The sequence below is a fragment of the Mauremys reevesii genome, unplaced genomic scaffold (assembly GCF_016161935.1).
Source record: "Mauremys reevesii isolate NIE-2019 unplaced genomic scaffold, ASM1616193v1 Contig120, whole genome shotgun sequence".
Classification (NCBI taxonomy): Eukaryota; Metazoa; Chordata; order Testudines; family Geoemydidae; genus Mauremys; species Mauremys reevesii.
In genome coordinates, this window is record NW_024100739.1 from 121,630 (window position 1) to 141,538 (window position 19,909).

Below are 19,909 nucleotides of genomic sequence, written 5' to 3' on the forward strand. Positions count from 1 at the left end.
TCTATTGGGGTAGGTAGCAGAGCAGTACCATGAGAGGAGTAGAACAGGAAGAAGACAGTATTGAGACCTTTCAAAATTTTGGCCCAAGCGAGGGTGCATCATTTGAGCTCCCCGCCTCAGGTGCCAAAATGTTGTGGGCCAGCCCTGCATAGTCTGTGTGTTTGGGGGTATTTTAATCAATGCGTAATAGGGTTTGTGGCTGTGCTGTAGCTGTGAGAGGAAGTGAGTGGCTATGAGGTGAATGTCGTCACTTGTGCTGATATATTAGTCGTTCACCAGGCATAACTAGAACAGCAGCATTTCTTTGGGCACATGCAACTGGGTGACTGGCCAGGCCTTAATCATCTCCCTATCTTGCTTTTTTGTTTTCCACTCCCAAATGGGTGTACACGAGCCTTTGTGGCGACCTACAGCACCTTTCTGATAAAGCCATGAGCACCCAGAGAAGGGTAAACAAACCCTCTTTTAGCTGCCCAAACTGTCATTTTGCCTGTGCAAGCTTCTTGACCCTGAGAAAGTGGTCTGAAAAGCATCCCTGAGGACTCCCCCAGCCTTGGCGAATGGGAGAATTCTTGTGCACAAGAACAGCACAAACTATAGAAAGAAATACAAACTCTGAAGTGCAGCATTAGTCTTGATTCATGATCTTTATTGGACTCCAGCAAAACTGACATAGAAACATCCATCTGGCATGAACAAATGCTGTAGATGGACATAGAATGTTGACTTAATGGCCTGGGAATTGTGTGAAATTGTGGGAGGGGGACGGGTAGGAGAAGAAACATACAACAAATAATGACTGAGCTATTGGAACAGAATCCACTGGCTCCAAGGATGGTTCTTGGGTCACGCCCCTGCACTGCCCCCCTTCCTTCCTCCTGCTCCATCCCGCAAACCAACTCTACCATCTAAGGTCAGACCAAGCATGGAGCAAATCCAGCTTCTACTTCTGAGTTTCTTGCCTCAGACAGGAGGGTTGGGCCTGACAATCTCTACTTAGCTCCCTGCCACTGATGCTGAAATATGATGCTGGAGTCCCTGGGGATGGTGGGATCTATAGTAAGTGAGCCAGGTCTTCACCTTTCCCTGGCTGCTGATCCAGCTAGTGGCAGGGCAGGGCAGGGCAAGGTAGTGGCAGGGCAGGGTAGAGCTGTATGCAGTGAAAAAGATAAAACCTGATTTGATCATAAAGATGAGGAGGACTGGTGGGAGCCTGTGCACCAACACAGCTCTGGGCGGCCAGGCCAGAGCTGTGTTGGTGCACAGGCTCCCACTCAATCCTCGGCTGCATCTTTATGATCAAATCAGGTTTTATCTTTTCACTGCATACAGCTCTACCTGCATTACTGGAGTTAGACGGTGGAAGTCCACTCTGTGGGGAAAATAAGGAAAGAAAAGGATGTTAGTTTTCTCTGCAGACATGATGCCTGAGCCCACAGTCCCTGTTAGTGCGTTGCCCACCACTGGGGTCTTTCCCAGCTGTCTGCCAGAGCCCACAGGATCTGTACCAATGTCATTCCCTTGCTTGCCGATCTCACTGTTAGCTGGTGCCTTTCCCTTGGAGAAGGGGAGGAGAAGCATTGGTGCAGTCTGTAGCCTGGCCTGCACCACTGCACCCCACTCACCCTGTGAGCTCTGGGATGGGACAGCAATGTCCTTTCTGCACGTAAAGGGCTAGATTGTGCAGCTACTCAGCACTCACAGGGAGCAGGGGCTGCAAAATCCAGTTTACAGAATCTCTCCATGTAAGCAGAATTATCTCAGCTCTCTGCTACATGGGCACCTCACGCCCCCCTCCCTCAGTAACTCAGATCTTGAAGGGGTGAGTTTTGCAGCTGGTGTGGTGCTGCACACTGGGCCTGACACTGCTGAAATGCAGGTGAGAGCTCAAAAATACGCCCCAGCTACAGGAAGACAGGAACATTTCACTTACTCTTGTATTTACTATTACAGCCAGTTCAGAAGAATGCAGTTTTTCTGTCTGCAGCAAGTTTGAGAGAGCAGGGGCCCGTGCTCAGTTCAGAGCATGGTGCTCGTGACACTGGTAAACCAAGTGCCCGCTCTGGCCAAGGCCGTAGGTGTCAGCTAAGAACTGACAAACTCATAGCTGGAAGCCAGACCAGCTGACTGGTACTTTAGTATCATTCAAAGTAGATGTTAAATGTGTTTAGTGTTTAAACTTCACGAAAAACCGGCAGGATGTTGCATGCTTTGTTTTCACTTATCTGTACCCTGTTATACTGTTATAGCAAACATCTGCACTGTATATACCCCTGTAAGGAAGTAACTCATCAAACAAAAGAAGTCTTCTGTAGCATAAATGTAGAACTCTAGCAGAAAGTGTTAAATCCTGCGCATTCAAAGCAAGTGGTCATTGTGTGTGAGTTCAAAGTCTCTAAGTGCATTCCTCTTTTCCCAACATGAAGAAAGGAACCTACATCCAGTAAGCTTGGTTTCTGTGAGGAGAAGTTATAAATATGGACCCATGGAAAAATTCTTTATTTCTTGACTGTTTGGATTCTAGCAGGGCAGAATCTTTTATTTGTTCTTATTTTTATTCTCATTTTAGTTACCACTAGCCTAAGTGGTTCACACCCACACATGCCTCGATCCTGCTATGTACATCTTCTAAAGTTAAGAACATAGGAACATAAAAACGGCCATACTGAGTCAGACCAAAGGTCCATCTAGCTCAGTATCCTGTCTTCTGACAGTGGCCAGTGCCAGGTGTGCCAGAGGGAATGAACAGAACAGATGATCATCAAGTGATCCATCCCGTTGCTCAGTCCCAGCTTCTGGCAAACAAAGGCTAGGGACACCATTCCTGCCCATCCTGGCTAATAGCCATTGATGGACCTATCTTCCATGAATCTATGTAGCTCCCTTTTGAACCCCGCTATAGTACTGGCCTCCACAACACCCTCTGGGAAGGAGTTCCAGAGATTGACAGTGCGTTGTGTGAAAAAATACTTTCTTGTGTTTGTTTTAAACCTGCTACCTATTAATTTCATTTGGTGGCCCCTTGTTCATAGAATCATAGAATCATAGATCAGAAGGGACCAATATGATCATCTAGTCTGACCTCCTGCAAGATGCAGGCCACATTAGCCGATCTCCCACTCCATTGCAAGCGACCCTGCCCCATGCTTGGAGGAAGGCGAAAAACCTCAGGGCCACAGCCAATCTACCCTGGAGGAAAATTCCTTCCCGACCCCAAATATGGCGGTCAGCTGAACCCCGAGCATGCGGGCAAGACTCTCCAGCCATACCCTCTGGAAAAAGGTTAAGAATAACATATCATTGACCCATTGTACTATTTACCAGTGTGGCACTTAATTAACCTAATTACTAACCCTGGTATCCTATCATACCATCTCCACCATAAACTTAACTAGCGTAGTCTTAATGTCATCGAGGTCCTTCGCCCCACTGTTTCCCTCGGTAGGCTGTTCCAGTATTGCACTCCCCTGATAGTTAGAAACCTTCGTCTAATTTCTAGCCTAAATTTCCTAACTGACAATTTATATCCGTTTGTCCTCGTGTCCACATTAGCACTGAGCTGAAATAATTCCTCTCCTTAGCTGGTATTTATCACTCTGATATATTTAAAGAGTGTAATCATATCTCCTCTTATCCTTCTTTTGGTTAAGGAAAACAAACCGAGCTCCTCAAGTCTCCTTTCATATGATAGGCCTTCCATTCCTCGGACCATTCTAGTGGCCCTTCTTTGTACCTGTTCAGTTTGAATTCATCCTTCTTAAACATGGGAGACCAAAACTGCACACAAAACTCCAAATGAGGTCTCACCAACGCCTTATATAACAGGACTAGCACTTACTTATACCTACTAGAAATACCTCGCCTAATGCATCCCAAAACCGCATTTGCTTTCTTAGCCACATCACATTGCCTGCTCATGGTCATCCTACGATCAACCAGGACTCCTAGGTCCTTCTCCTCCTCCGTTACTTGCAACTGGTGCGTCCCTAACTTATAACTAAAATTCTTGTTAGTCATCCCTAAATGCATAACCTTACACTTCTCACTATTGAATTTCATCCTGTTACTAATACTCCAGCTTACAAGGTCATCCAAATCTCCCTGGAGGATATCCGATCCTTTTCCGAATTGGCAATACCTCCCAACTTGGTGTCGTCCATAAACTTTATCAGCCCACTCCAACTCTTGTTTCCCAGGTAAGCAATAAATAGATTGAATAAAATTGGACCCAAAACCGAACCATGAGGACCTCCACTAGTGACCCCACTCCAACCAGACAGTTCCCCCTTAAATACTACCCTCTGCAGTCTCCTTTAACCAGCTCCTTATCCACCTCTGGATTTTCATTTCAATCCCCATCCTTTCCAATTTAACCAGTAATTCCTCATGCGGTACCGTATCAAACGCCTTACTGAAATCTAGATATATTAGATCCACTGCATTTCCCTTGTCTAAAAATCTGATACTTTCTCAAAGAAGGAGATCAGGTTGGTTTGGCACGATCTACCTTTCGTAAATCCATGCTGTAAACTATCCCAGTTGCCATCGGCCTCCTGCTCCGTAACCACTCTCTCTTTTAAAATTTTTTCCATGACTTTGCATACTACAGATGTTAAACTAACAGGCCTGTAGTTACCCGGGTCACTTTTTCCCCTTCTTGAATATAGGAACTACATTAGCTAATCTCAGTCCAACGGTACAATCCCGAATTTAGAGATTTATTAAAAATCATCGCTAACGGGCTAGCAATATCACTCGCTAGTTCCTTAATATTCTAGGATGAAGATTATCCGGGCCCCCCGATTTACTTCCGTTAAGCTGTTCAAGTTTGGCTTTCACCTCCGATACCATAATGTCTACCCCATATCCTCATTCCCATCGGTCCTGTATCACTATTCCTTAGCCCTTCATTAGCCTCATTGAAGACCGAGGCAAAATATTCGTTCAGATATTGTGCCATTCCAAGATTATCCCTAATCTCCACTCCGTTCAAAGTTTTAAGCGGTCCACTTCTTCTTTCTTGGTTTTCTTCCTATTTATATGGCTAAAAACCTTTTGCTATTGGTTTTAATCCCCTTCGCTAAGTCCATCTCCACCCGTCGTTTTGCCTTTCTCACTGCTTCCCTACACCCTCTGACCTCAATAAGGTAGGTTTCTTTGCTGATCCCTCCCATTTTCCAGTCCGTGTCGCTTTCTGTTTTTCTTAATGACCCTCTGAGGCGCTTGCTCATCCAGCTCGGTCTAAAACTGCTACCTACGAGCCGTTTTCCCTTTCTTGGGATACATGCCTCTGACATCTCCTGCAACTTCAACCTGAAGTAACCCCAGGCATCATCTGCCCTTAGATCCTAAATATGTTAGGCCAGTCTACTTCCCTAACTAGTCGCCTTAGTTTAGTAAAGTTAGCCCTTTTGAAATCATAAACCCTAGTCTCAGATGCACTATTGATTATCCTCTCATTTATTTTGAAACGAATTAGCTCATGATCACTCGAGCCAAGGTTGTCCCCTACAACTATTTCCTCAACAAGGTCCTCGTTGCTCACCAAAACCAGATCTAAAATGTTCTTGTATTATGAGGAGTAAATAACACTTCCTTACTTACTTTCTCTATACCATTCATGATTTTATAGACCTCAATCATATCTCCCCTTATCCGTCTCTTTTCCAAGCTGAAAAATCTCTCCTCCAATCTCTCCTCATATGGAAGCCATTCCATACTCCTAATAATTTTGGTGCCCTTTTCTGAACCTTTTCCAATTCCAATATATCTTGAGATGGAGCGACCACATCTGCACACAGTATTCAAGATGTGGGCGTAGCATGGATTTATATATCGGTAACATGATACTTTCTGTCCTATTATCTATCCCTTTCTTAATTATTCCCAACATTCTGTTTGCTTTTTTGACTATCGCTGCACGTTGAGCAGATGTTTTCAGAGAACTATCCACAATGACTCGAAGATCTCTTTCTTGAGTGGTAACAGTTAATTTAGACCCCATCATTTTATATGTATAGTTGGGATTATGCTTTCCAATTTCCAATGTGCATTACTTTGCATTTATCAACATTACATTTCATCTGCCATTTTGTTGCCCAGTCACCTAGTTTTGAGAGATCCTTTTGTAGCTCTTCGCAGTCTGCGTGGTTCTTAACTATCTTTAGTAATTTTGTATCATCTGCAAATTTTGCCACCTCACTGTTTACCCCTTTTTCCAGATCATTTATGAATATGTTGAATAGGACTGGTCCAGAACAGACCCATGGGGGACACCACTCTTTACCTCTCTCCATTCTGAAAACTGACCATTTATACCTACCCTCTGTTTCCTATCTTTTAACCTGTTATAAATCCATGAGAGCACCTTCCCTCTTATCCTGTGGCAGCTTACTTTACGTAAGAGCTTTTGGTGAGGGACCTTGTCAAAGGCTTTCTGAAAATCTAAGTATACTATATCCACTGGATCCCCTTTGTCCACATGCTTGTTGACCCGCCTCAAAGAATTCTAGTAGATTGGTGAGGCTTGATTTCCCTTTACTAAAATCATGTTGACTCTTCCTCAACAAATTATGTTCAACTATATGTCTGACAATATTGTTCTTTATTATAGTTGCAACCAGTTTGCCCAGTACTGAAGTCAGGCTTACAGGCCTGTAATTGCTGGGATCACCTCTGGAGCCCTTTTTAAAAATTGGTGTCACATTAGCTATCCTCCAGTCATCTGGTACAGAAACTGATGTAAATGATAGATTACAGACTACAGTTAGCAGTTCTGCAATTTCACATTTGAGTTCCTTCAGAACTCTTGGGTGAATATCATCTGGTCCTGGTGACTTATTACTGTTTAATTTATCAATTTGTTCCAAAACCTCCTCTAATGATACCTCAATGTGCGACCGACAGTTCCTCAGATCTGTGACCTAAAAAGAATGGCTCAGGTTTGGGAATCTCGCTCACATCCTCAGCTGTGAAGACTGATGCAAAGAATTCATTTAGTGTCTCTGCAATGGCCTTATCGTTCTTGAGTGCTCCTTTAGCACCTTGATTGTCCAGTGGCCCCACTGGTTGTTTAGCAGGCTTCCTGCTTCTGATGTACTTAAAAAAATGCTATTACTTTTTGAGTCTTTGGCTAACTGTTTCTTAAATTCTTTTTTGGCTTTCCTAATTGTATTTTTACACTTCATTTGCCAGAGTTTATGCTCCTTTCTATTTTCCTCACTAGGATTTAACTTCCACTTTTTAAAGGATGCCTTTTTGGCTCTTACTGCTTCTTTTACCTTGTTGTTTAGCCATGGTGGATCTTCTTTGGTTCTCTTACAATGTTTTTTTTTAAATTTGGGGTATAAATTTAAGTTGAGCCTATATTATGGTGCCTTTAAAAAGTTTCCATGCAGCTTGCAGAGATTTCACTTTTGGCACTGTACCTTTAATTTCTGTTTAACTAACCTCCTCATTTTTGTGTAGTTCCCCTTTCTGAAATTAAATGCTACAGTGTTGGGCCACTGTGGTGTTTTTCCTGCCACAGGGTTATTACATTTAATTATATTATGGTCACTTTTACCAAGCGGTCCACCTATATTCACCTTTTGGACCAGATCCTGTGCTCCACTTAGGATTAAATTAAGAATTGCCTCTCTTCCGGTGGGTTCCAGGACCAGCTGCTCCAAGAAGCTGTCATTTAAGGTGTCAAGAACCTTTATCTCTGCCTCCTGTCCTGAGGTGACATGTCAATATGGGGATAACTAAAATCCGCATTATTATTATTGTTTTTTATTTGAATAGCCTCTCTAATCTCCCTGGGCATTTCACAGTCACTATCATCATCCTGGTCAGGTGATTGGTAATATATCCCTACCTATATACTTATTATTAGAGTATGGAATTTCTGTCTTATTATCTATCCCTTTCTTAATGATTCCCAAAATTCTGTTTGCTTTTTTGACTACTGCTTCACATTGAGTGAATATTTTTCAGAGAACTTTCCACAGTGACTCCAAGATATCTCTCTTGAGTGAGACCCCCATCATTTTAGATGTTTAGTTGGGATTTGTTTTCCAATATGCATTACTTTGCATTTATTGACACTGACTTGCACCTGCCATTTTGTTGCCCAGTCACCGAGTTTTGTGAGATCCTTTTGAAGCTCTTTGCGTCTGCTTTGGACTTATCTATCTTGAGCAGTTTTGTATCATCTTTTTCCACCTCACTGTCTACCCCTTTCTCCAGATCATTTATGAATATGTTCTTCTCCATTTGTGTTTAACTGTAATGTGATCAATTTGGTTCCCTGTTCTGTGATCAGATGACCTCCATATCTCCCACCTTTTGAAATTATAGACCATAACTCACTTGTACATATATTTTTACCTGCTTTAACCTTTCTACACAGCAATGTAAGTCTAGGGCGAGTGGGACTTGAGTCAGCAGACCTGTGTCAGAGAACCCTGAATTGAGAATCCACACTGCATTTTAACCCTAAATAAAGAATTTTCTGACCAGCGCTCAAATCTAGGGCTCTGTAGTCCACTCTGCAGTGCACAGACCCAAGACAAAGTAATCCTATCCCAGAGTACCAATCACATCTCCCCCTCCCCGAATGTCGACACTCAAGCCCTTTTAATGTGTTGCACTGTGGGAAAAATCTATTGCCCTCCCTATTTCCTAACTGTGACAGTGCTGTTGATGGGATTCAGGTGCCCATAAGGACACATGAGCACATCAGCTGCATAACTAGCTCCTTTGGCGGCTGTCTCAGTACAGTGACTGCAGTTTGTGAAGGCTTTATACTGAACAACCATCTAATGTGAGAGTTGGGCTCTGCACCTCTAGGCTGAGTCACACTGGCAGGAAAATGCCCATGTGCTCTAGTTGTAGGGATAATTAGGACGTCAGTCTCCAGGGCTGTCAAACTATTCTAATGAAACTTTGCCATTCTTCATTTTTAAAACAGGATATTCAATTAAGCTGTTTTTGTTTGTTATTTTTGTTGGTTTGGTTTTATGTTTGACAAAACAAGTTTTCAGAGGAAAACGCCCACCCACCCCAGGCTGGCTGCTGCCAGTGAAGTTTTATCCCCAGGGCTTGGGGTGCAGTGTACTTCAGCAAACCCCAGGGATCCCTTTTCTGTGCCCCCACAACACCCTGTGAGGCAGGGATAAGGGATCCCTGGGAGGCTGAGAGGAAGTTTTGGGGCTGATTCCCACTCCCCACCCTCACAGTGCACACTGCCTGGGCACCTCTACATATGAAGCCCAGGGAACCTTGGGATACATCTGGAGAACTTCTGGGAATGAGTCAAGCCAGGGCCACATGCACACAGGAAAGCAATAGAACTCAGACTCTAGGTCCCAGCTTAACACTGGCTTGGACCCTTCAGACTTTCAGGGTCCTGTGACCCTAAGTTCAAGCCCTAAATTAACACAATTGGTGTGCGGACACAAAGGGGGTTAGGCTTGAGCCCAGGCTCAAGTCTGGACTTACATTGCTGTGTAGACATACCCTTACTAATAAATCTCTAAATAGCTTACTATAGGATTGGCTGCCAGCTTCTTTGGTGTGAGATCTAGGATGCAAATCGAACTCGGTGAGTGACTAGTCTCTTGGGAGGTGCCCACACTCCTAAGTCCCCCCATACAGCTTGACAGTCCTGTTCTAAGGAAAGGGATGTGCTAGTGTAACTCACCATACCCGGTGTGGCTCTGTCCCTCTCTAGTGGCTGGACCACATGGAAGCGTTGTGCTAAAATCACTAGAGTTTGTAATACTGGCATTTCCCCAACCCTGTACCTGAAGACATGATGAAAGGCGAAAACTAGCAATTTTTCCTTTATTAAAAATGGCCACTATCTCCTCTTACTGGAAATGAGGATGAAAAAAAAATGTGTTCCTTAAGAGAAAAGAAACCTCCCTGGTTTTTAAGCAGCCAAGAGAAAAATGTGTTCTTTTAAAATCCTGAGTGCTTTTGGTTTAAATTGATCCCACGACTGCGACCATGTCAGGATTCCCCTCACACACTCTGAACTCTGGGGTACAGATGTAAGGACCCGCATGAAGGACCCCCTAAGCTTATTTCTAGCAGCTTAGGTTAAAACTTCCCCAAGGCACAAATTCCTTTCCTTGTTCGTGGTCGGTATGGCTGCCATCACCAAGTGATTTACACAAAAATTCAGCGAACGATCACTTGGAATCTCTATCCCCCCAAGCCCCTTCACCACCTTTCCTGGGGAGGCTTCAGAATAATAAACCAACCAATTTCTTTAGCAATGTGAGCACAGACCTGACCCTTTGTCTTCAGGACACTGAAATCAATCAGGTTCTTAAAAGAAGAACTTTATAAAGAAAAAATTAAAAGAATCACACCTGCAAAATCAGGATGGAAGGTAACTTTACAGGGTAATAAAAAGATTTAGAACACAGAGGATTCTCCTCTGGCTCAGCTTCACAGTTACAAAAACAAAATCCACAAGCTAAAACAAAAGATAACCTAATGCATTTCCTTGCCCTACTTATATTTTCAGATGATGTTGTACCTGCTTGGCTTCTCCCTCCATCTGGAGAGGGAGCAACAAAAGAGAAGAACAACAAATCCTCCCACCCATAGATTTGAAAGTTTATCTTCTTTCCTCATTGGTCCTTCTGGTCAGGTGTCAACTAGGTTATTTGAACTGCCTAACCCCTTACAGGTAAACCAATCTAGTAGAGCTGCCAAGGAAGGATTTTATGCTACTACAATCATAAAGGTTGCTACCCTTCCCTCTCTATTTATAACACTGGCTGCCATTTCCCTACAGTCCATCTGCTCGTGGAAGTGAGGCTGCCCTTGATAAAGTTGGCTGCCACCTCCCGCTGTTTACATTGAGATGGAAGCCATGCCCACAGGCAAAATGGCTGCCACTCTGGTTTGGGGGCTAGACAGGACATACGGACTGTGAGGAGCTCCAAGGACAGGGCTAAAAGTAGATGGAGTGAGGGGATCAGGAAATGAGGGGAGAAGGAGGCAGATTTAGGGGCGCAGGAAAATGGGCTGCAGGGCGATGTGGAGGACAGAAAGGAGCGGATTGCAGGAGGCATCTGGAGGAAGAGGAGGAGTATTTCAGGGGCTCTGACAGAGGCGTGGTGGTTGGGGAATCAGGGAAGTGCTGCTTCTTAGAAAAGGCTAAACCAATCCCATAGTATGTTTACTGTGACTTTGTTGCTTATACCCTTATTTGAATAAGTTTCAAGTTCTTTAATATGCATATCTGTAACTCACCAACCCTAAATAGTAATATATATTCTTTGTGCAAGTGTGAATCAGGAAATAAATATGGAGGGCAGAAAGTCAAGACAATGATAGGAAAGGGATAGAAGCTCCTCTACATTATGGGTGAGGAGAGATTAAATGCAAGCTCCATCTGAGCAACCAGGGAGAGACATGCATTTTTGTGTACACTGAATATTGATTTTCAATCTGTTATTTTACTCACGCTGGTGTAGTAGGAAGAGAGGTTGAGACATAAGCCCTTGTATCAGAGGCCTGAGGCCTGGGCTAAAGTAGTGGTCAAAGCTTTGCAAATATAAAGCAAAGTCAAGCTGTGAACTGGAGGCAGGCCCTGCTCACAGAATCTGGCAAGAACTGATATTGCAGAAATACATTCTTAAGAAGTGCTAGGCACCGAACACACCCACAAACACATTCCAGAAGGGTGGTACCAGAACACCTCAGTACTGACACATTCCCCACAGATAACATGAACACGTTGACCCATTGTAAAGATAGGATCAGGATGACAGAATGATGAATAGAGATGTCTGGATCGAACCAACATGTATAAGGTGATGGGTGGCACCTAGCCATGTCAGAGGGCAATACATAACTTGTTTGTATCGGTGTATAAAATGAAGTCTCAGAGGGAATGTCTTTTGCCCGTCAAGAAGAAAATGGAAAGTCCCGCCATTCACTGAGCTGCATCCATTATCACAGGCATACACGTGCTAGTGTAACTGTAGACATTGATCTGGGAAGCTAGGACAATGGTTCATTGGCAATAAACCTGACCAGGTGCCTTCGATACTGAAATGGGTCTTGTAGTCTCACTGGGTGGTTCGATCGAGGTCTGCTGTGCCAACTATCTGCACAGAGCTGAGACAGCACACAGAGAGAACAGACAAGCAGCCAAATATCTGACTACATTTGACAAAGGAGTAAAAGGGAGTTAAAAAGTCAAAAGACACTAAAACCAAAAAAAACCCCACACCACAATTAGGATTTTTTTGGCAATCTCTATGAGTTTCAGGGGTCTAACTCATGATTTTTGCTCTCTTGATGTTGGCAATACTGGGTTGTAGTTTTTATTGTATTAAAATAATAGTGTTTTTAACTTCAAAATATGCTGCATCTGGAATTTGCTAAAAACCACTGGACACTGTCCTCAACTGCACCAAGTTCACACTCAGCGCTGATGAGGAGACTGAAGAAACTGGTTATAAGCCACATCTGCACTCCCTGATCCTGGACCAGGTAGGGGACAAAATGGCTTCTGGTCTAACAGAGAGGAACCTCAGGGCTGCCCTAAGTTACCCCAGATGCTGGGCCGGCCTAGGAAAGGTGGAGCACCATGCACTCTGCCCCGGACATACACCTCCATGGTCCTCCACACCCTGTACATGGGGGCAGGGGCAGGGGTGAGCTGGAGCCGGTTCGCACCGGTTGGTGCGAACCCGTTGTTAAATTTAGAAGCGGTTTTAGAACCGCTTGTTAACTAGCTTCCCTGCGAGGGAAGCTTTGATGGGCTCTGCCTGGGAAGCCTGTAATTCCTCCTCCCGGCCGCCGGGGGGCGCTGTGCTGCGAGAGCCATGTGAGCTGCCTCCTGGCCCTGTTGCTGCTCCTGCTCTTTGAACCTCTGGCCCTGGGGCTCCTGCTGCTGCTTGGTGAGTCCCCAGCTGCGTCCTGCTGCTCCCAGCCCCCCCCCGTGTGAGTGTCTGCGCCCCTCCCCCGCCTTCCCTGCCACAGCCACCCGCAGCCACCCCCTGCCCCCCGCCAGCCCCTGCCCCCCGCCACCCCCCAGCCAGCCCCTGCCCCCAGCCCCTGCCCGCAGCCAGCCGCAGCCACCCCTGCCCCTGCCCCACCCCTGCCCACAGCCACCCCCTTCCCCAGCCAGCCCCTGCCAGCCCCTGCCCGCAGCTACCCGCAGCCCCAGCCAGCCCCTGCCCGCCCCTGCCCCAGCCGCCCCTGCCGCAGCCACCGCAGCCAGCCCCTTCCCCGCCAGCCCCTGCCCGCAGCCCCTGCCCCCTGCCCGCAGCTACCCGCAGCCCCAGCCAGCCCCTGCCCACAGCCACCCGCAGCCAGCCCCTGCCCCCAGCCACCCCTGCCCGCAGCTACCCCCAGCCAGCCCCTGCCCGCAGCCAGCCCCTGCCCCACCCTCTGCCCCCAGCCACCCTCTGCCCCCCCAGCCCCTGCCCCAGCCCGCCGCAGCCGCCCTCTGCCCACAGCCGCCCCCTGCCAGCCCCCTGCCCCACCCCTGCCCACAGCCGCCCTCTGCCCCACCCCTGCCCCAGCCACCGCAGCCACCCCTGCCCACAGCCGCCCCTTGCCCGCAGCCACCCCTGCCCCAGCCACCCCTGCCCCACCCCTTGCCCGCAGCCACCCACAGCCAGCCCCTGCCCACAGCTGCCCCCTGCCCGCAGCCAGCCCCTGCCAGGCCCTGCCCCCAGCCAGGCCCAGCCCCACCCCTGCCCCCAGCCAGCCGCAGCCAGCCCCTGCCCACAGCTGCCCTCTGCCCGCAGCCAGCCCTTGCCACAGCCAGCCTCTGCCCGCAGCCAGCCCCTGCCTGCAGCCCGCCCGTCTGCATCACCTGCCCGTCTGCATCACCTGCCCACAGCCAGCCCGTGTCACTCCCTGCCTCCAGCTAGCTCTGCCCCACGCCCCTATCTGCAGCCAGCCCCACATCCACTGGTGCCCTGCAGTTCCCAGGGCAGTAACCCTGCACACCTGCTTTAATGAGGGGGGGGGCAGGGAGCAGCTGGGACCCCCACATGTGCACACCCTAGAGTGACCAGACAGCAAGTGTGAAAAATCGGGAAGGGGTGAGGGGTAATAGGAGCCTATATAAGAAAAAGACCCAAAAATTGAGACTGTCCCTGATCACCACCCACACATGTGAAATGGAGCTCATTTCTAGTTCAGCCCCATCTTTTTAAAAAAGAACTTTAGGTAGGGTTAAAATACATCTGTATTTTCCTGGACATGTCAGGCTTTTCGGTTCTTAATCACCTCCTGGGAAAATATGGACGTATGGTAACCCTATTGGTACAAAAAATACATGCTGTTGCACATCCCTTAAATCAGAACTTTTTATAGGGAACCCGTTGTTAAATCAGAACTTTTTATAGGGAACCCGTCGTTAAGATTTTGGCAGCTCATCACTGGGCAGGGGGATGCAAGCAATGGGTGGTACAGAGTTTGCTATACCTGCTTTCTACCACCTGAGGATTATCCTGAGTCAGAGGGATCCTTGGCTACCCCTTTAGGGCAGTTGTCCAGCTGCTTTCCCTGCTCAACAGGAGTTTAGGCCTGAGCCCACTACATTCTTCAATTGTTTAACTAGTAAAATATAGGCAGTGAACACATCAGTGGGTCTCTGTTCTTTGCCTGGGGAGCAGAGTGGGGCTGGTCCGTGGCTGGGTTCCATGTACTGTAGGACATTGTGATCCGGGTACACTGAGTTTAACTCACAACATCAGTGTTTCCAGGAACTGGCTAAAGGGAGCCAGCTGTTACTTACCCTAGTGTGTGTAATTTGCAGTTTGGATGTTTCAGCCCCTCACACAGCCGCTGCATTCCTGAATCCTCCAGACTGTTTGCCCCTAGACCTAGGAATGTCAGGGTCTGGCTGGTGCTGAGAACAGAGGAGAGATTCTCACAACATGCAGCTGTGAGACCACAATAGTGAAGCCTGCAAGAGACAGATATATACAGAGTAAAATGACTTGCGTATGCCCCATTCTCTGCATTTCCCTTCACTGATACCCATGTGTATCTCCAAAGGGATTCTTAATTCAAGACAGTGGCCAGGAATAATGTTATCTATTTATTTTGATTGAAATAATAATAAAAGACCCCTACTGAAAGTTTAGACCCTTATGATATAATTAATTATATAAACCCCACTATGTTAAGAGAATATTACGGCGGCAAGATCAAGCACCCAAAAGTTAGGAACCGCCAAGCTTTAGGCTGCCTAGGCAACCTTAATTTAGCTCCTTTCTGTGTGTACATTTTGATACAGTCTGGGCAGGGAATTCTGGTCGCTGCTGGTGCTGGGGGTGGGGTGGGGAGAAGTGGTGTGGAGCTCTCCCTTTTCCCTAACCACTCCTGTGGTGCATCCATCTTCCGGCCTGCCTCCACCTGGAGATGCTGCTGAATCGTTGCCTTCCTTCTTTGCAAGTGCTTTGGGGTGCATATGCTCCCCATCAGCCTTCCCTCTCCTTTCTCCCCTCAATTTGCATTAGTGGATTGGTGGACCTCCTCCTCTTCCCTCTGCCTTCCCAGCAGTCCTTTCGACCCCAACCCCACATAATGCTTGCTTGCCGCCCCCATCTCATGCGGTCCCCCTTGTGATTCACTTTCCCCCATGGTGTGTTGCCTGTTTCCCCTGCCCTTCCTACTCACCTACACACACCCCACACACTTATATGCTCTCCTTCACTCCCAGTCAGCTGTAGAAGGAGGCTCCACACATACACACCCAAACCATTTATCTGATTAATTCCCCAGTTGACCTTTGCTCCCTCCTCACCGCACTGCAGTCTAGTGGGGAGAAGACGTTAGATTCCCCCGTCCCCTTTCTTCTATATCCCCCTCCAGTGGCTGTTCCTGTCGCCTGTCCTCAATGGCAGACCCTGACCCAGCCTCAGGTGAAGCTTCTGCTTTAGCGATTTGGTCCATGGGGGGAAGCTGGGAAGATTGAAGGAGGGGGACCCCTGGACATGGCTGATATCCCCCTCAGCTTTCTCCTCCATCTGCTCCCATGGCTACCACTGACACCTCTGCTGGTACCATCATCATCCCCTCTGGGACAGCAGCAGAAAGCAGAGGCAGGGACTCTGCTGCCAAACCCACCACCACCAAGGGAGCCCCTCAGTCAGGAAGAAAGGCCAGGGCAGAAAAAAGGGCTGTGGCCCTGCTACCAGCTGCAGCTCCCCCTCCCCCTGCCATCCCTTCTGGAGGGCAAAGGGGTGTCTGTGGGCTTGCTGATTCTGCAGGCTTCTCAGCTCCCACTGTGCTGTGGCACAAGCTGTAATTGTTCCTGGAAGACTCACAAGGCTCCAGGAGGAAGGTGCAGCTCACTCTCCAGCAGTGGGGAGATTTTGATCTTGCCCTCCAGAGTGTGACGGCCTTACTGGGGGAGGATAAAGGGAGCAAAGGGCAGTGCTCTGCAGCCTACCAGTGGGCCTGCAACTTCCAGGACTCCCTAGTCACCTTTGGGATCGAGCACAGGTTTCTGTGTGTTTCTGTGGGTACAGGCAGCACCACCAGCTGCGAAGATCCTCAACTCCCTCAATCACATTACATCAGGGGCAACAGGGTGAGTCTCCACAGGTGCCAGGTACTGTCCTATCTTCGCACAGGGTGTGTGTGTGCTCCTTCTGCAGGAGTCTCAATCCAAACCAGCCACCAAAGCCAGCTGGTAGACTCATCTCCCGTCGATCCAGCAGGTAATGTAGACAAGCCCCCTTGCTATGGGATACAGACCTTTCTGAAAGGACATCAAGTTCCCTCACCACTCCACACACACCTTTCTCTGCCAAATCCAATCTAAAATTAACCTTTGGGCAGTACACCACCTGCTCCTAATAACCAGCAAACTTGCCTGGTCGGTGATTTGCAGATCTCATACGTCTTTTTGTGGCTGCTGTCAATCAAGGGTTGGTGGGTGATGGTGGGGAGTGAGCTGTCACTACCACTTTCTCCAGAGACCCCCTTCTCTGCAGCACATTACAGCCAAAACATAAGGGGGACAGGTAGGAAGAGGCACTGAACCACACTCACATGCCACCCCTATTAGTTAACCTAGTACCTCCCTTGCCAAAGCAGGATTGCTCTCTGCAACTTGTGTTCCAGTGAGCTGTCTAGTGGAGATTTAAGATGCTCCAAGTGATGAAGCTTCCATCAGTTCCACGTGGAGACTGTTTCATGGGATAGTAGATCTCACAGCAGATCTGTCAGCACAACACAGAAGTGTGTCTTCCCTCTCCATCCCACCAACAGTGAGTTACTTATCCCCCACTGTCCTACACCATATGGGGGAGAGAAGGGGCAGCTTCCACAAGGGAGAGGAACCACCATCATTATAAGATTCTCTGCAGGGCTGTGGGATGGGGAGAGGAACTACCAGTCACTGATTGCCACTGAAGGGTCCTGGAATGGCTACATCTCCTGTCACCTATTGCAGTGAGGAACCAGTGAGCTGTAGGTCTCACTCCTTTGGAAGGGACAGGAAGCTACAGTTGCACTGGGCAGGGGAAGTGCAGTCCAGTGGTGACTCCTAGAGCAAGGGGGAGGAAAGGAAAGTGGATGTGGTGGTGGTTGCTCTGAGAGGGAAATTATTGACCCAGGAAGTCTCTGAGTGCAGCTGGTGACTTCTCTCCTCTGGAGGGTGCATAATGGGTAGCGGCACCTGCTCATCACCAAGAGAGAAGGAAGAGGCTAAACATCACTGATGGTGGGAATAAAGAAGAAAACAACTAGCCCTGAGATGAGTCGTATCCATCTACATGCTGCCAGGTGGAGCTTTGAAGTGTTGTTTGTGGTGGGGATAGTTGGCAGCAGAAGCACCTCAGCCCTCCAGGCAGCGAATCTGATGTTCTTAGGAGAGAATGGAGGGTGTGGACATTAGAGGTTAGTGGCATTAACTCCAGTGGTGAACAACTGCTGCAAATGGATGTTCATTTTGCTGCTCATTCTACTGGTGCTTTTGGGACAGATTTTCAGGAGAGCTCAGCTTCCAGGGTGTAGGTGTTTTGAAAATCTGGGCGGAAGTGTTATAGTGGGGGCTGCTGAGTGTTGAGCTTTTTTGAAAATCTTGCCTGAAGTCCCTAGAGTTTCCCAGCTTCTCACAGGCATGGGTGGGCCTTCTGCCTTGAGAGAAGAAGAAACACACAGAAATACACTGAAATAGAAGAAGGAAAAGCCAAAGATTTCCCAGGACAGTTTGGGGGTTTTTTTTAGAATGAGACCAGCACTGGCATCTGCTCTCACCAGCCCTGTTTATAACTGTAAACACACACCCCCATTCCTAGCAGGCTGCACTTCAAAGGGTATTTTGACATTTACATTTACCTTTTCAAACCTGGCAGGCTGGGCACATATCGTGAGTCCTTCCTGCAAGTGCTGGAGAGACACTAGATTTTCAGATTCTCCTTGTAACTGCAGAGAGCAGAACCAGCAATGCACCCTGTCGAACACTTTCTAACAAGGACACCCGTAAATGCATAAAGGAGGCCAAATGTTACTTACACCAGAGTCTCTAATTTGCAGTTTGGGTGTGTCAGCCCCTCACACAGCAGCCGCACTCCGGAATCTCCCAGAGAAACGTTATTATCCAGGTACAGCTTTGTCAGGTTCTGTCTGGTTTTGAGAAAAGCAGCAAGATCCCCACAGCCAGCGGCTGTGACACCGCATCCCGATGTAGAGGACTTCCGCAAGCTGCAGGAGAGAGAAAGGTAGAGAAGGGGGATCATGGTGTGAATCAGGCTCGTCACAGCTGTTCTGACAGGTGGCCCCATCCACCAGTCCCTCTGCTTGACTAATCAGCATCCAGAATGAGCCAGAAATCCTGCTACAGACTCCGTCTCAAGTCCCACCTCTTGTCCAGTGAGAAACCAGCAGTGGGTGGGACTTCCTGTCTAAACTCCACCCCTTGCCCTTTACCCTTCACCAATCAACAGGGAGAATGGCCTAGACATAACAAATTCCTGCAACTGACCAATGAGGAATAAGATTTGTGGTAAGACTCCTTCCTAAGCACCGCCCCCTCGCCCCTTCCATTGATCAGTCAGAATTCAGAAAGGGTAAAAATTTGCCCTTTAATTCCTGCCCACTCAGGTCCTGACCAATCAGGCTGGACTTGGTGCTAATGTGTCTCAGGATGGTGCGACCCAATCAGAGCAGCCCCACCCCTACGGGGAGGCTGTAGGGGGAGCCCCCTCCCCAGGCAGCTGGGCCAGGCTCAGAGCAGGAGGAGCTGGGAGATCCTGCCCCTCTGCGCCCCCAGCACTAGCTCTGCTGCTCCACTGCAGGGAGCAGCTGTCTCACATCTCTGTGTCTGCCCCCGGCCCACCAGCTCCTAACTCTGACCCTCAGACCTGGGGAGGGGAGACAGCAGCCAGGCAAAGCACTGGCAGCATCAGACCCACCTTCCTCTGAGACCAGGGATCAAAGTGGGGGAGACAAAGAGAAGAAGATCCCCATGGCAGGGAGTCCCCTAGGGTTTGGGGAGGGAAGAGCCCCTGAAAGGAGGGCAACTGTGTGATCCTGTTGGCAGGGCCAGTTCCAGAGTCTCTAGAGGGGTGATAAAAGCAGATTTTCTGCTGGCTTCTGAAACCCCCCTGCAGATCCTGGGCTCCTAATGGAGCTGCCAGCCAGCTGACCTGGTAACTATGGCAGCAGACCAGCTATGACCATGTGCACTTCAAGGAGCACCCACAAGTATGTCTGTCTTTGTCCTCCAAGGCCTCACAGTGAGCCCCCTGCACACCCAAACATGAGCCCTCCTCACCCCTAACAGCTGCTAAATCTTGCACATATGTTGAGACACCCCTTCCACCAGAACTGTCACTGGCACGGCCTCCTTCATCACCTCATTTGCCTTAAAATATTGTTACTCTGCCCAATGGGGAGGTGTGACGGGCCCCCCAGGGTGCAACCT

General features: G+C 48.1%; 1 protein-coding gene across 1 annotated transcript; it reads right to left on the bottom strand.

Moving 5' to 3' along the window:
• Window positions 1-1,311: 1,311 nt before the first annotated feature.
• On the bottom strand, window positions 1,312-18,917 carry LOC120392875 (NACHT, LRR and PYD domains-containing protein 3-like). Its single transcript, XM_039517547.1, has 3 exons — window positions 18,499-18,917; window positions 14,765-14,935; window positions 1,312-1,372 (listed from the first exon to the last, which is right to left on the bottom strand). Exons 1-3 carry the CDS (start codon window positions 18,765-18,767, stop codon window positions 1,312-1,314), a joined length of 501 nt encoding a protein of 166 aa, XP_039373481.1. The 5' UTR covers window positions 18,768-18,917.
• Between the last annotated feature and the right edge of the window lie 992 nt (window positions 18,918-19,909).